Source organism: Tachyglossus aculeatus, chromosome 2 (genome assembly GCF_015852505.1).
Source record: "Tachyglossus aculeatus isolate mTacAcu1 chromosome 2, mTacAcu1.pri, whole genome shotgun sequence".
Classification (NCBI taxonomy): Eukaryota; Metazoa; Chordata; class Mammalia; order Monotremata; family Tachyglossidae; genus Tachyglossus; species Tachyglossus aculeatus.
In genome coordinates this window covers 46,174,605-46,187,530 of record NC_052067.1, presented here as the reverse complement: position 1 = coordinate 46,187,530, position 12,926 = coordinate 46,174,605, and the positions used below count along the sequence as shown (strand labels likewise).

The following is a 12,926-nucleotide window of genomic DNA, read 5'->3' as shown; positions in this document are numbered from 1 at the left end:
TAAGCGCTTGGGAGAGTACAATGTAACAATAAACAGACACATTCTCTGCCTGCAAGAAGCTTACAAACATGATAGATTTTGTTGAGCTTCAGGGTACCTTTCCATTCATTCATTCATTCAATCTTATTTATTGAGCGCTTATCACCCTCACACATTGCTCACACATTGTGACAGCCCTAGTCACACCTGTTATCTCTCCTACCTGTAATTTCTTTTAATGTCTGCCTCCCCTATTAGACTCACTGAAGGTGGGGATTCTGTCTATCAAATCTATTGCACTGTATTCTCCCAAGTGCTCAGTGTTCTGCACCAGTAAGGGCTCAATAACTACCATTGATTGATTGATTGATTGATTAAGTTACACTTGCTGGAAGCTGGAACTCCCAGTAGAAGCCCCTGAGACCCTTCACAATTGCTGATACTCTAATTTAGCCAGGAGAATCCAGATCCTTCCAATAAACTGGTCTTCCTTGAGGTAGGCTCTAAGGAGGCTTTGTTCTATTGCACTCTCCTAAGCGCTTAGGACAGTGCTCGGCATACAGTAAATATTCAATAAATATGATCGAATGAGTGAATGAGTTTCAATAAATACAGTTCATGAGATTTTTCCCCTTAGATGAGCTTCTATCAATCAGTAGATCCATTGATGGTATTTATTGAACATGCTATGTGCAGAGCACTGTACTAAGCACTTAGGTCCTTACAATGGAGTTGGCAGACATGTCCCTGCCCACAACAAGCTTATAGTCTAGAGGGGAAGACTGATAATAATAGAAACAACAAATTTATAATGTCCAACTTAAAGATAAGTGCCTAAGTGCTGTAGGGTTGAGGGAGGAGTGAACATTGAATAGCCGAAGGTCATTCATTCATTCAATCGGATTTATTGAGCACTCAGTGCTTGGGAGAGTACAATATAACTATAAAGAGACAGATTCCCTGCCCACAATGAAGTGCAGTAATCCACATTGCTTACCCATTCTGTAATTGGGACACACTAATAACAATGACTGTGGTATTTGTTAATCATTTTCTATTTTCCAGGCACTGTACTAAGCACTGGGGTGGATATAAGTAAATCAGTTTGGACACAGTCTTTGTCCCACATGGGGCTCAGTGTCTTTATCCCCATAAGAAAACTGAGGCATGGAGAAGTGAAGCAGGTGGAGCAGGGATTAGAACCCAGTCAGGCCCCACGATGGATGGGTTCCACAGGAATCCAGAAAATAGCTGCCTAATCAAGTGCCAAGTACAGTGCTTTGCACACAGCACTCAATAAATATGATTGAATGAATGAATGACACCCCAGCCTTCTGGCTGTTGGCACTAAAGCCTGGCATTGGCATGATGTAGTGCATGGATTCAGTGCAGACAATTCCTGCATGCACTTTTGCAACCTGCTGCATCTTAGTCTGCTTGGTCCCTCACTTGAATGGTATTTGTTATGCGGTTACTATGTGCCAGGCATTGTACTAAGAGTTGGAGTAGATACAGCTAATTATGTTGGACATGTCCTGCATGGGGCTAACAGTCCCCATTTTACAGAAGAGGGAACTGAGTCCCAGAGAAGTTAAGGGACTTGCCCAAGTTGTCACAGCTGACACTCTTGCAGAGCCAGGATTAGAACTCAGGTCCTCTGACTCCCAGACCCTGGATCTATCCACTAGACCACACTCTTCCCAGCAAGACTATAGCTGGCAGGGGTGAGAAAGTCATTCATTCATATTTATTGACTGCTTTCTGTGTGCTATACTGTACTAAGCACTTGGGAGAGTACAATATAGCAATAAATAGATGCATTCCCTGCCCACAATGAGCTTACAGTCTAGAGATGAGTTCATACTGTAATAATAATAATAATGGTATTTGTTAAATGCTTACTATGTGCCAAGCACTGCACTGTAGTAGTAGTAGTATTTATTAAACACTTACTGTGTGCAGAGTACTGTACTAATTGCAGTGAGAGAATCCATGGGGGCAAATTAGACAGTTCACCTGGCCCTCAGGGGGTTTCCAATTTAAAGTACACACACTATTACTATAACCAACTCCTCTGCACAGGGTCTCAGTGCTGAGGACTTCCTAAATGGGCCATCGTTCATGACAGCAGACTCTATCGCTATCCATATGGCGAGAGAAAGCAGTGGTGGAGGAAGCAGACCAGGCCCGTGCGGCTTGTCTGGCTCAAAGTAGTTTTCTTCATTCGCTGATTCATTCGATTGTATTTATTGAGTGCTTACTGTGTACAAAGCACTTACTCTCCCTAAGCTCTTGGGAGAGTAGAATAAAGCAATAAATAGACATATTCCTGCCCACAATGAGCTCACAGTCTAGAGGGGGAGACAGACATTACTATAAATAAATAAGTTCCAGGTATATGCAGATATATACATATATGCTGTGGGGATGGGAGGGAGGATGAATGAAGGAGCAAGTACAAGAGGCGCAGAAGGGAGGAGGAAAAGAAGAGAGGAGGGCTTAGTCAGGGAGGCTTCTTGGAGGAGATGGGCTTTCAATAAGGCTTTGAAAGTGGGGGAGAAAAATTATCTGTCTGATTTGAATTTTTTTTATCGTTTCAGTGTCATCATGGCCTAGTGGATAGAGCATGGGCCTGGGAGTCAGAAGGACCTGGGTTCTAATCCCAGCTCTGCCTCTAGTCTGTTGGGTGACCTAGGGCAGGTCACTTCAGTTCTCTGGACTTCAGTGACCTCATCCATAAAATGGGGATTAAGACCGTGAGCCCCACGTGGACACAGACAGTGTCCAACTAGATTTAGCTTGTATCTGTTTGAGTAGGGGGGAGAACAGGTATTAAATCCCCATTTTGCAGAAAAGAGAACTGAGGCCCAGAGAAGTGAAGTGATTTGCCCAAGGTCACATAGCAGATAAGTGGCAAAGCCGGGATTAGAACCTAGTTCCTCTGATTCCCAGATCTGTGCTCTTTCCACTAGGTTCTGCTTCACCTCACTATGCTCAATACCTAGGAGAGGACTGACGCAGAAAATCGCCTTGAGCGAGACGTATTTTTAAGACAGTTCTAATATGGATAGTAAGATGATTGAAGATCATTGACTTTCATTGGTCACTACGTCTTCAAAAGGTACCTGATGATGTGTTTTTTGGAGAAGTCATTCTGCTTTCTGAAAATAATACACAACTTATTCCAGTGGATAAGAAACATTGAAGCATTTATTATATTTTACTACAAGGCATATCACAAAAAGCATACTATAAGTTTCTAGTTCTAGAAAGTAGTATTCTAGGCAAAAATCTTTACACATTTTTATGCCAGAGTGCATTGTGCATTTGAAGGCCTGTGGGCAAGATTTGGGAGACGGGATGATTTTCACTGAGCTTCGGGAAATCCAGGAAATCAATCAGTTCAACCCATCTAGATGGAGAAGATAGAGAGACGCCCTAATTTTTTTATGGTATTAGTTAAGTGCTTACTATGTGCCAGGCACTGTACTGAGTTCTAGGATAGATACAATACAATCACCTAAGAAACAGCCATGCCTCATAAGGGGTTCACAGTTCCCATTTTACAGTCCCTGTTTTACAGATGAGGCACAGAGAAGTGAAGGACTTGCCCAAGATCACACAGCAGACAAGTGGCAGAGCCAGGATTAGAACCCAAGTCCGTGCTCTATCCCCTAGGACATGCTGCTTCTCAATTGTCATCTTCAGAGACCCTGAAATAAATCCTTCAATCGCCAAGGACATTTTTGTAAACCAAGATCATGAGTCCCATGTGGGACCTGATTATCTTGTATCTACCCCAGCGCTACGATAACAGTGCTTGGCATATAGAAAATGCTTAACAAATACTAAGAAGTAATAACAATTTATAGGGCAGATTTGGGGAGGTTTAAAATGGCATCACCCAAAGATTCTAGTTGGATTCAAGTGGGGAGAAAGTTTAAATCAGCCAATAGGAATGTGGGACAGAAAGGAAACAACAGCAAAACCCAGTTTTCCTAAGCAGAACTCACACAAGAGGAAAAATGATCTCTTTCTCTCTGGGTAGTCCAGCTTGCTTGACCAGAAAGATGGTGGCCTATGGAATCTGCAGGTTTGGAATTAGTTAGGGTTATTTTTGCGGCTGTGTTTACCTGTCATCTCAAGCACTTGTCTGCTGTGTGATCTTGGGCAAGTTCCTTAACTTCTCTGTGCCTCAGTTCCCTCAATCAATCAATCAGTGATATTTACTGAGAACTTACTGCATGCAGTAAGAGCGCTGTATTAAGCATTTGGGAGAGCAGAACAGAATTGGTAAACATGTTCCCTGACCACAACAGATTTACTGTACAGTGGAAGAAACAGATACTGATAGAAATAAATAGATTATAGATATTTATGTAAGTGCTGTGGGGCTGAGGGAGGGATGAATACAAGCTGCAAATCCAAATGCATCCTTAAGAGCGTTTGTCACTTAAGAGGGCTAATGAGAATAAATCATTTCTCCTGAGGCAGAGTGGGATTATGGGAAGAACCTGGACTCACTGAGATTGTCTCTAGGGGATTTAGTGTTTGTGGTAATAATAATAACGACAATGATAACTGTGGTATTTGGTAAGTGCTTACTATGTGCCCGGCACTGTATTATGCCTTGGGGTAGCTACAAGGAAATTGGATTGGACAGAGTCCATGTCCCACATAGGGCTCACAGTCTTAATCCCCATTTTACAGATGAGGGAAGTGAGGCCCAGAGAAGTGAAGTGACTTGCCAAAGGTCACACAGCAGACAAGTGGGGAGAACCCAGGTCCTTCACTATCCACTACATCACGATTCTTCCCTCAAGGGGGAAGATCACATTTTCCCTTTAGTGGCATCTTGGCACCCTGCCCTCCCTAGGAGTGCTTGGGGATGATTCTGCTGTATGCTCCTTAATAATAACTGCGGTATTTGTTAAGTGCTTACTATGTGACAAGCACTCTTCTCAGCACTGGAGTCGATCAACATCATCAGGTCCCACGTGGGGCTCACTGACTAAGGGAGAAAAGGTATTGAATCCCCATTTTGCAGATGAGGAAACTGAGGCACTTGAGAAGTTAAATGACTTGCCCAAGGTCACACAGCAGGTACATGGCAGAGGTGGAATTAGAACCCAGATCTGATGACTCCCAGGTCTGTGCTTTTTCCACAAGACCATGTTGCTTCTCGAGGGCAGGGATCATGTCTAGCAACTCTGCTGTATTTTCCTCTCCCAAACATTTAATACAGTGCTTTGCATCATCATCATCATCATCAATCGTATTTATTGAGCGCTTACTCTGTGCAGAGCACTGTACTAAGCGCTTGGGAAGTACAAGTTGGCAACATATACAGACAGTCCCTACCCAACAGTGGGCTCACAGGCTAAAAGACACATAGTAACTACTTCATAAATATCACTGACTGAGGGTGGAGCAAAGGAAAGTGAAGAATTTCACCTCTTGCTTGTCATAATTGCAACTGCAATTATTTTTGTACTTCTTAAGCCCTTACTATGTGTCTTACACTGTTCCAAGTGCTGGAGTAGATGTAAGATCATTGGGTCGGACACAGTCCCTGTCCCAAATAGGGCTCACAGGCTTAATCCCCATTTTTACAGATGAGGTAACTGAGGCACACAGAAGTTAAGTGGCTTGCCCAAAGTCACAGAGCAGGCAAGTGGCAAAGCCGGGATGAGAATCCAGGTCCTCCGACTCCCAGGCCCGGGCTCTTTCCACTAAGCCACGCCCTCCTCATTACGCCACATGGCTAGTAAGAAATAGGAAGCCTATCTCTCCACTCTGATTAAACCTTCACCCTAGTACAACCCAGGGTGAGCCCAGAACACCATATGTGGTGGGAGTGAATCCCCCCAGAACTTACACAACGACCAGCACTTTTCTCTTGGCTGAACCCTCGCCGGCCTAAAACACCTTCCACTTTCAGAGGTGACTCTTTGCTCTCCTGGAAGTTCTTCTGGTAGTCTGTCCTATCCATAGTCTCCTGAAAGAAGACACACAGCAGGGTTATTTGCATGCGTGGCCATCATCTTTCTTCAGCGGGGTAGGTTGCAGAGCAACGGGGATTAAGGGAACCAAGCCAGGCAGATCTACGGCTAACTCTAAAATGAAACCTAGCAGCCGGAAGGAGGAGCAACAGGCTAATTTAGCGGAGCGATTCCAGGGTGGTTACCTGTCAATCTTAAAATCAATCCGGGTAACGGCCATGATCCAGTCTCCCCCAGGACCCCCTTCCCCGCTCTGACTGGGGGTGCTTTATTAGTGCTCCACGCCGGGCCTAAAGGACGTTAAAACTTGTGCTGTTTCTGGCCTTCGTCGGACCTCTCTATTCCCAGCCGTCCTCATGCTCAATCACGTCCACGGATCCCTTGGAGGTAAAGGCTGGAAAGAGCAAATCTCCAGAATCGAGGAATCACCGCATCATGGAGGCTTCCAGGGGAGGAGGTGGGAAATATCCCATGCCACAGCTCTGGGCAGCGAGAGCTCATCCATCCATTAATTACTCAGTGAATAGGATTTATTGAGCGCCTACTGGGTAGCCAGGCAATGTACTGAGTGGTTGGGAGAGTCAAACAGAAGCAAGAGACCCAGGTCCGGACCTTTAAATCCCAGTTCTGTCACTTATCTGCCATATGACCCTGGGCAAGGCACTTCAATTGTCTGGGCCTCAGTTACCTCATCTGCAAAATGGGATTGAGACAGCTTGGACTGTGTCCAATTTGATTTGCTTGTATACACCCCAGCGCTCAGAACAGTGCCTTGCACATAGTAAGTACTTAACAAACACCACAATTATTATTATCGTTAAACAGTTTGCATTCTAATGCTCATGGTATCCCATCTGTATCTTTAGTTAATTTCTGGGAATTCCCCTGATCCATTAGCTTCTTTAGTCAGTGCGCTTTCAAACAGAATAATTTGCTGGTCTCCTCGTCCTTTCTCATTTCATTCTCCTATAATTGTGCCTGCTCCCTCGCTCAGGGGAAGGAGGGAGGGAAGGAAAATGTAGAAAAAACAAGCAGAGTAGCCTAGTGGAAAGAGCTCGGGCCTGGAAGTCAGAGGCCCTTGGTTTCAACCCCAGCTCTGCCGACTGCTTGCTGTGTCACCTTGGGCAAGACACTTTGATTTTCTGTGCCTCTGTTTCCTCTACTGTAAAATGCAGATTAAGTACCTGATCTCCCTCCTTCTTAGATTATGTACCCTGTGTGGGACAGGGACTGTGTTTGACCTAATCAACTTGTATCTACCCCAGTGCTTAGAACAGTGTTTGACAGATAGTAAGCACTTGACACATACTATATATATAAAAAATCTTTCCATTCAATCCATCAATCAATCAATGGTATTTATTGAGTGCTATCTGTGCACAGAGCACTGTGTTGAGTGCTTGGGAGATACCAGTACAACAGAGTTGGTGGACATGTTCCCTGCCCACAACTATTTTACAATGATTGTCTCACTAGACTGGGCAAAAAAATCCTTCCAACCAGGCATTCCCCATAAAATAATAATAATAATTATGGCAGGCACTGTACTAAGCATTAGGGAGGATCCAAGCAAATCAGGTTGGACACAGTCCCTGTCCCATGTGGGGCTTCACAGCCTCAATCCCCATTTTACAGATGAGGTAACTGAGGGACAGAGAAGAGAAGTGACTTGCTCAAGTTCACACAGCGGAGAAGTGGAAGAGCCAGGATTAGAACCCATGACCTTCTGACTCCGAGGGCCATGCTCTATCCACTATACCATGCTGCTTCTCTATCCCCTTCTGATCATGGCTGTCTCTGCATTAGTGGATCCATCGCTGATTGTGCTGGGGAAATGAATGTCTCAGACCTGAAGTTGTGTTCCCAAATGTCCAGTGTAGACATTCCACTTGCAACAACGTCATTACATTCTGGCAAACACCAGTGTTCCCCTAATATCACATGGTGTTAACTATTGCTTCAGTGGTAAGAGAGGTGGAAGGGAGGGAGGAAGGCTGAAAACCAACTGAGATAATGCATGGTTCTTGTCAAACTGGGTGAAATACAAGAAGGTGGCAGAAAACAACAACGAAAAATTGCTAAAACTTTTTAAAGCGGTATGCAATAGAAGGAGAAGGGGGAGAGGGAAGAGGAGAAGGAGAAGAAAAAGGAAGAGGAGGAGGAGGAGTGGAGAAGGGGGGAGGAAGAGGAGGAGAAGAAGAAGAAGGAGGAGGAAGAGGAGGAGGAGGAAGAGGAGGATGGGAAGGAGGAGAAGAAGGAGAAGGAGAAGAAGAAGTAGTGGAGGAGGAGGAGGAGGAGGTCCAACTCCACAACTTGTCTTCTGTGTAACCTTGAGCAAGTTTCCACCTCGGTCCTAGCATCCCTGATCTTGGCCCATTTGACCCAGACAGGCAAAGTTTACAACAGTGCTTGGCACATAGGAATCGCTTAACACATAACACATAATATTATTATTGTTATTAATTTAGCTAGGATATGCCAAGAGGATCATGTGATGGGTTCCTACCTCCAGGGAACATGCCATTTTCTCCCTAACTCCCTACACCTGTTATCAACTTTTTAGGCAGTCATATTTATTTAGCACTTACTGTGAGCAGAGCATTGTACTTAGCACTTGGGAGAATACAATTTAACAGAGTTGGTAGACACGTTCCCTGCCCACAAAGAGCTTACAGTCTAGAGAGGGAGGCAGACATTGATGTAAATAAATAAATTGCGGGCAAGGTCATTTTGACCCTATGACCTTCTCTGGCCCTCTTCTTTACTGCTAATACACTGTGGTCAAGCAATCTACAGTCATATAAAGATGACGGTCTCTATAAAACAACCAACTTTAATAATAGCAATAATAATAATGGTATTTGTTACGCGCTTACTACGTCAGACACTGTTGTAAGTGCTGGGGTAACTATAAGCTAATCAGGTTGGACACAGTCCTTATCCCACATGGGGCTCACAGTCTGCATCCCCATTTCACAGATGAGGGAACTGAGGCACAGGGAAAGGAAATGTCTGGCTTGAGGTCATCTAGAAGACAAGTGGTGGGGCTGGGATTAGAAGTCAGGTCCTTCTGACTCCCAGGCTGGGATCTATCCACTAGACCACACTGCTTTCCATGGAGTCACACTTCATCTTTCCTACAAACCAGAGCTTTAGAAACTACCAGGAGATACAAGCAAAAAGCTACGGTAAATAACACGTAAACAGCAGCTGCACTGGAGATGGTATATTTTAAACACGATGACTAATTGCACAATATTGATCGCTCGGGAGAATTTTCAGGCAAAGAAACCATTCCTAGAGGGAGAAAATTCCTGTTCTTTTCCCAAACCGGAAGAGTAGAATGGGAAACTGGCTGTCTTCCCTGCAGCACCGGAATTAACCAGGAAATTTCCCAGTCCCAATTGGTACCTCAGTAACATAGACCCGATGATCATAGGATTTGTTAAGTACATACTCTGAGCCAAGGCACTGTATCAAGCTTTGGAGCAGGTTGAGAAGCAGTGTGGCCTAATGGATATAGCACAGGCTTGCATGTCAGGAGAGACGGATTTTAATCCCATTTCTGCACTTGTCTCCTGGGTGACCCTGAGCCAGTCATTTCCCTTCTCTGTGCCTCAGTGACCTCATCTGTAAAATGGGGATTAAGGCCGTGAGCCCCATGTGTGACAGGGACTATGTCCAACCTGCTTTCCTTGAATCTACCCCGTCATTTAGTACAGTGACTGATATATAGTAGGAGCTTAACCAATACCACAATTATTATTACAAGATAATTAGGTCAGATACAGTCCCTGTCCCACATGGGACTCACAGCCTAGGTATATGCTTCCTGATGGGAAGAGGTTGGCTTGAATTGGCAGGAGGATTCACCCAGAGGTAGAGTTACGACTATAAAACATGAGTAGCCCACGGATAAACCAACCTGGCTTAGCTCTCCAACAATCCTGAAGGAACCCAAAATGGATTCCAATACACCAAGAGCAGTCTTTTTAAGACTCCTACCAATCTGAAAAGGTCTATGAAGTCACTGCTTAAGAAAGACTTAAGATCTTACCCAATCCATGAGTTCAACCTGCTCATGGGAAAAAGGGAAAGGCCCAGATGATTTCTTCTAGAGATAAACTGGTCACTCCTTAAACTCTGCCTCAGAGAGAAAGCTCTTTCACAGGAGACGGCAATCACTTACCTGGTGACATCAGCAGGAGTTTAGCCATTTATGGGGGAAGATTTGGGTTTGAAAAATTGGGCTAAGAGAGTGGACAGAAAATACAGAACCTGAAAGGGATAGAATCCCTGTAAGGCACCCAAAAGGAACATATCAGCTCCGTTGTGGGCAGGAATGTGTCTGTTTGTTGTTACACCGTACTCTCCAAAGAGCTTAGTACAGTGATTTGTACACAGTAAGTGCTCAGTAAATATGATTGAATGAATAAATGAATATCAATCTATCATGATTATTTTTGCTATTATTATTAAAATAGTTATGGTATTTATTTACTACTATGTGTGACTTACTAATGAAGCGCTGGGGTGGATACAAACAACCCGGGTGTGACACAGGCCCTGTCCCACGTGGGGCTCACAGTCTCAATCCCCAGTTGACAGATGAGGTAACTGAGGCATAGAGAAGCGAAGTGACTTGCCTAAGGTCACACAGCAGACAAGTGGCAGAGCCCGGATTAGAACCCATGCCCGTGCTCTATCCACTACGCCATGCTGCTTAACATATACCATTAAAAAACAGTCAGCCCATAAACACCTCTCGAGAGACAATTAGCCAGGACAGAGGGGAAATTATCCTTAAACATGAAGATGGATGGATCCCTAAACATGAAGATCTATGAAACCAAACACCACACAGTTATGCCAAGTACCTTGGAGGTTTGCCCTGATCTGTAATAGTCTCAATGTTACTCCTGTGTCATAAAGGAGGCTGGTTTGTTGCTCAATCAATTCATCAATGGCATTTATTGAGCACTTTCTGTTTGCAGAGCACTATACTAAGCACTTGGGAAAGTTCAACACGGCAGAATTGGCAGATACATTCCCCTGACCACAATGAGCTTATAGTTTAGATGTGGAGATAAACATTAATAGAAATAAATACATTATGGAGACGTACAGAAGTGCCATGGCATTGAGGGTGGGGTGAATAAAGGGTGCAAATCCAAGTTGAGGGTGATGCAGAAGAGAGTGGGAGAAGAACAGAGGAGGGCTTGGTCAGGGAAGGCCACTTGGAGGAGGTGGGCCTTCGATAAGGCTTTGAGGTGCGGGGGGTTGGGGGTGAGTATCTGCATAACCATCCTTTAGTCCGCCAATCAGTGAACACAACTAAAGGGTAACTCGTTGTTTTGAAAAGCTTTGGGAGAGATGGCATCTACTGACCTGGTAATGTAAGATGACTTGATGTACCAGGATTTAGGGCTGGAGAATCCTGTAGCTGACCCTTGGTACCTGTTCAGAGAAAAGGGTGAAGAAGAGGAAAGGAAGGTATCATTGTGGGTTTACCCGAAGTGGGCACTCAAAAATCCACCTCCTCATCCGAACCATTCTCCCACTGGCAAAACTTCTCAAGGTTCAAAATGTGAATTTTTGAAGACCTTCCAAAACGAGTTTGTTGCTAGAAGGCTACTGAGGATGTGTCAGGCCATCTGCAGCATGGCCTGGTGGATAGAGCGAGGGCTTGGTAGTCAGAAAGAACTGGGTTCTAATTCTGGCTCTGCCCATTTCTGCTGTGTGACCATGGGCACGTTACTTCACTTCTCTGCGTCTCAGGTACTTCACCTGTAAAATGGAGATTAAGACTTATGAGCCCTCTGTGGGTCAGGGCCTGTGAACCACCTGATTATCTTTTACCTATCCCAGTGCTTAGTACAGTTTCTAGAATATAGTAAGGGCTTAACAAATACCAGTAAAAATAATGTGAGGTTTTTTGTTATTTATTGAGCTGCTGAGTTTTATTTTTGAGGATATGTTGGTAGGTTCTTACTCTTTTACCTATTGTGTACATGTAGAAATTTGTGTTCATTTGTCTTTCTCATTAGATTTCATGCTGGTTTATTCCATGCCTCTGGAAGGAAGGCATTCTATAAATGCTGCTGATGACATTGAGGAGGAGGAGGAGGAGGAGGAGGAGGAAGAAGAAGAGGAAGAGAAGGAGGAGGAAGAGGAGGAGGAGGAAGAGCAGGAAGTGAAGGAGGAGGAGAAGACTGGTGATGCTGCTCTTTTTGTGCTGAACAAAACCAACATATTTCTAACATGAAAGTTTCTGCTTGTCTAGTGAAAAGGGCATGGGCACCTGTGGGATTCTAATCCCACCTCTGTCCCTTTCTTGTTGTATGATCTTGGGCAAGTCACTTAACTTCTCTATGCCTCATCTGTAAAATGGGGACTCAATATTTGTTCTCCCTAATAATATGAATTGTGGCAGTTGTTAAGCACTTATTATGTGTCAATGGCTAGGGTAGATACAAAATGATCAGGACCCACATGGGGCTCAAAGTCTAAGTAGGAGGGAGCATGGGGATTGAATCCCCATTTTGCAGATGAGGAAACTGAGGCACAGAGAAGTTAGGTGACTTGTCCAAGGTCACACAGCAGGTAAGTGGTAGAGGAGAAATTAGAACCCAGATCCTTGGACTCCCAGGCCTATGCTCTTTCCATTATGCCACACTGCTCCTCCTTAGCTTGTGAGCCTCCTGTGGGACAGAGATTGTGTCCAACCTAACAGTCTTCACTCTACCATAGCACTTAGTACAGTCCCTGGTACATAGTGAGTGCTTAACAAATGCCAAAATTATTATTATTTTCATCATCATTCTTTCCCATTCAGATGTCACAAACCATAAGATTCTTGTGTGTTCATGTTATCCACATCTGTTCACCCTAACTGTTGGTTTTCCTTGATCCGAGAACCTGAGTTATGCAAAAACCGCACCTATG

The 12,926-nt window shown here is 44.3% G+C and overlaps 1 protein-coding gene across 3 annotated transcripts in view; it reads right to left on the bottom strand.

Annotated features, from left to right (window-relative positions):
• The window catches only part of PDE1C (phosphodiesterase 1C), a 213,801-nt gene that overhangs the window by 5,608 nt on the left and 195,267 nt on the right, over positions 1 to 12,926 (bottom strand). For 2 of the 3 annotated variants that reach the window (XM_038768036.1, XM_038768055.1), the window contains one exon: positions 11,370 to 11,438. In XM_038768036.1, coding sequence (XP_038623964.1) covers positions 11,370 to 11,438 — 69 coding nt within the window. Of the gene's footprint in view, positions 1 to 5,857; positions 5,978 to 11,369; positions 11,439 to 12,926 lie in introns of all 3 variants that reach the window. The other variant, XR_005456432.1, reaches the window with a different exon arrangement.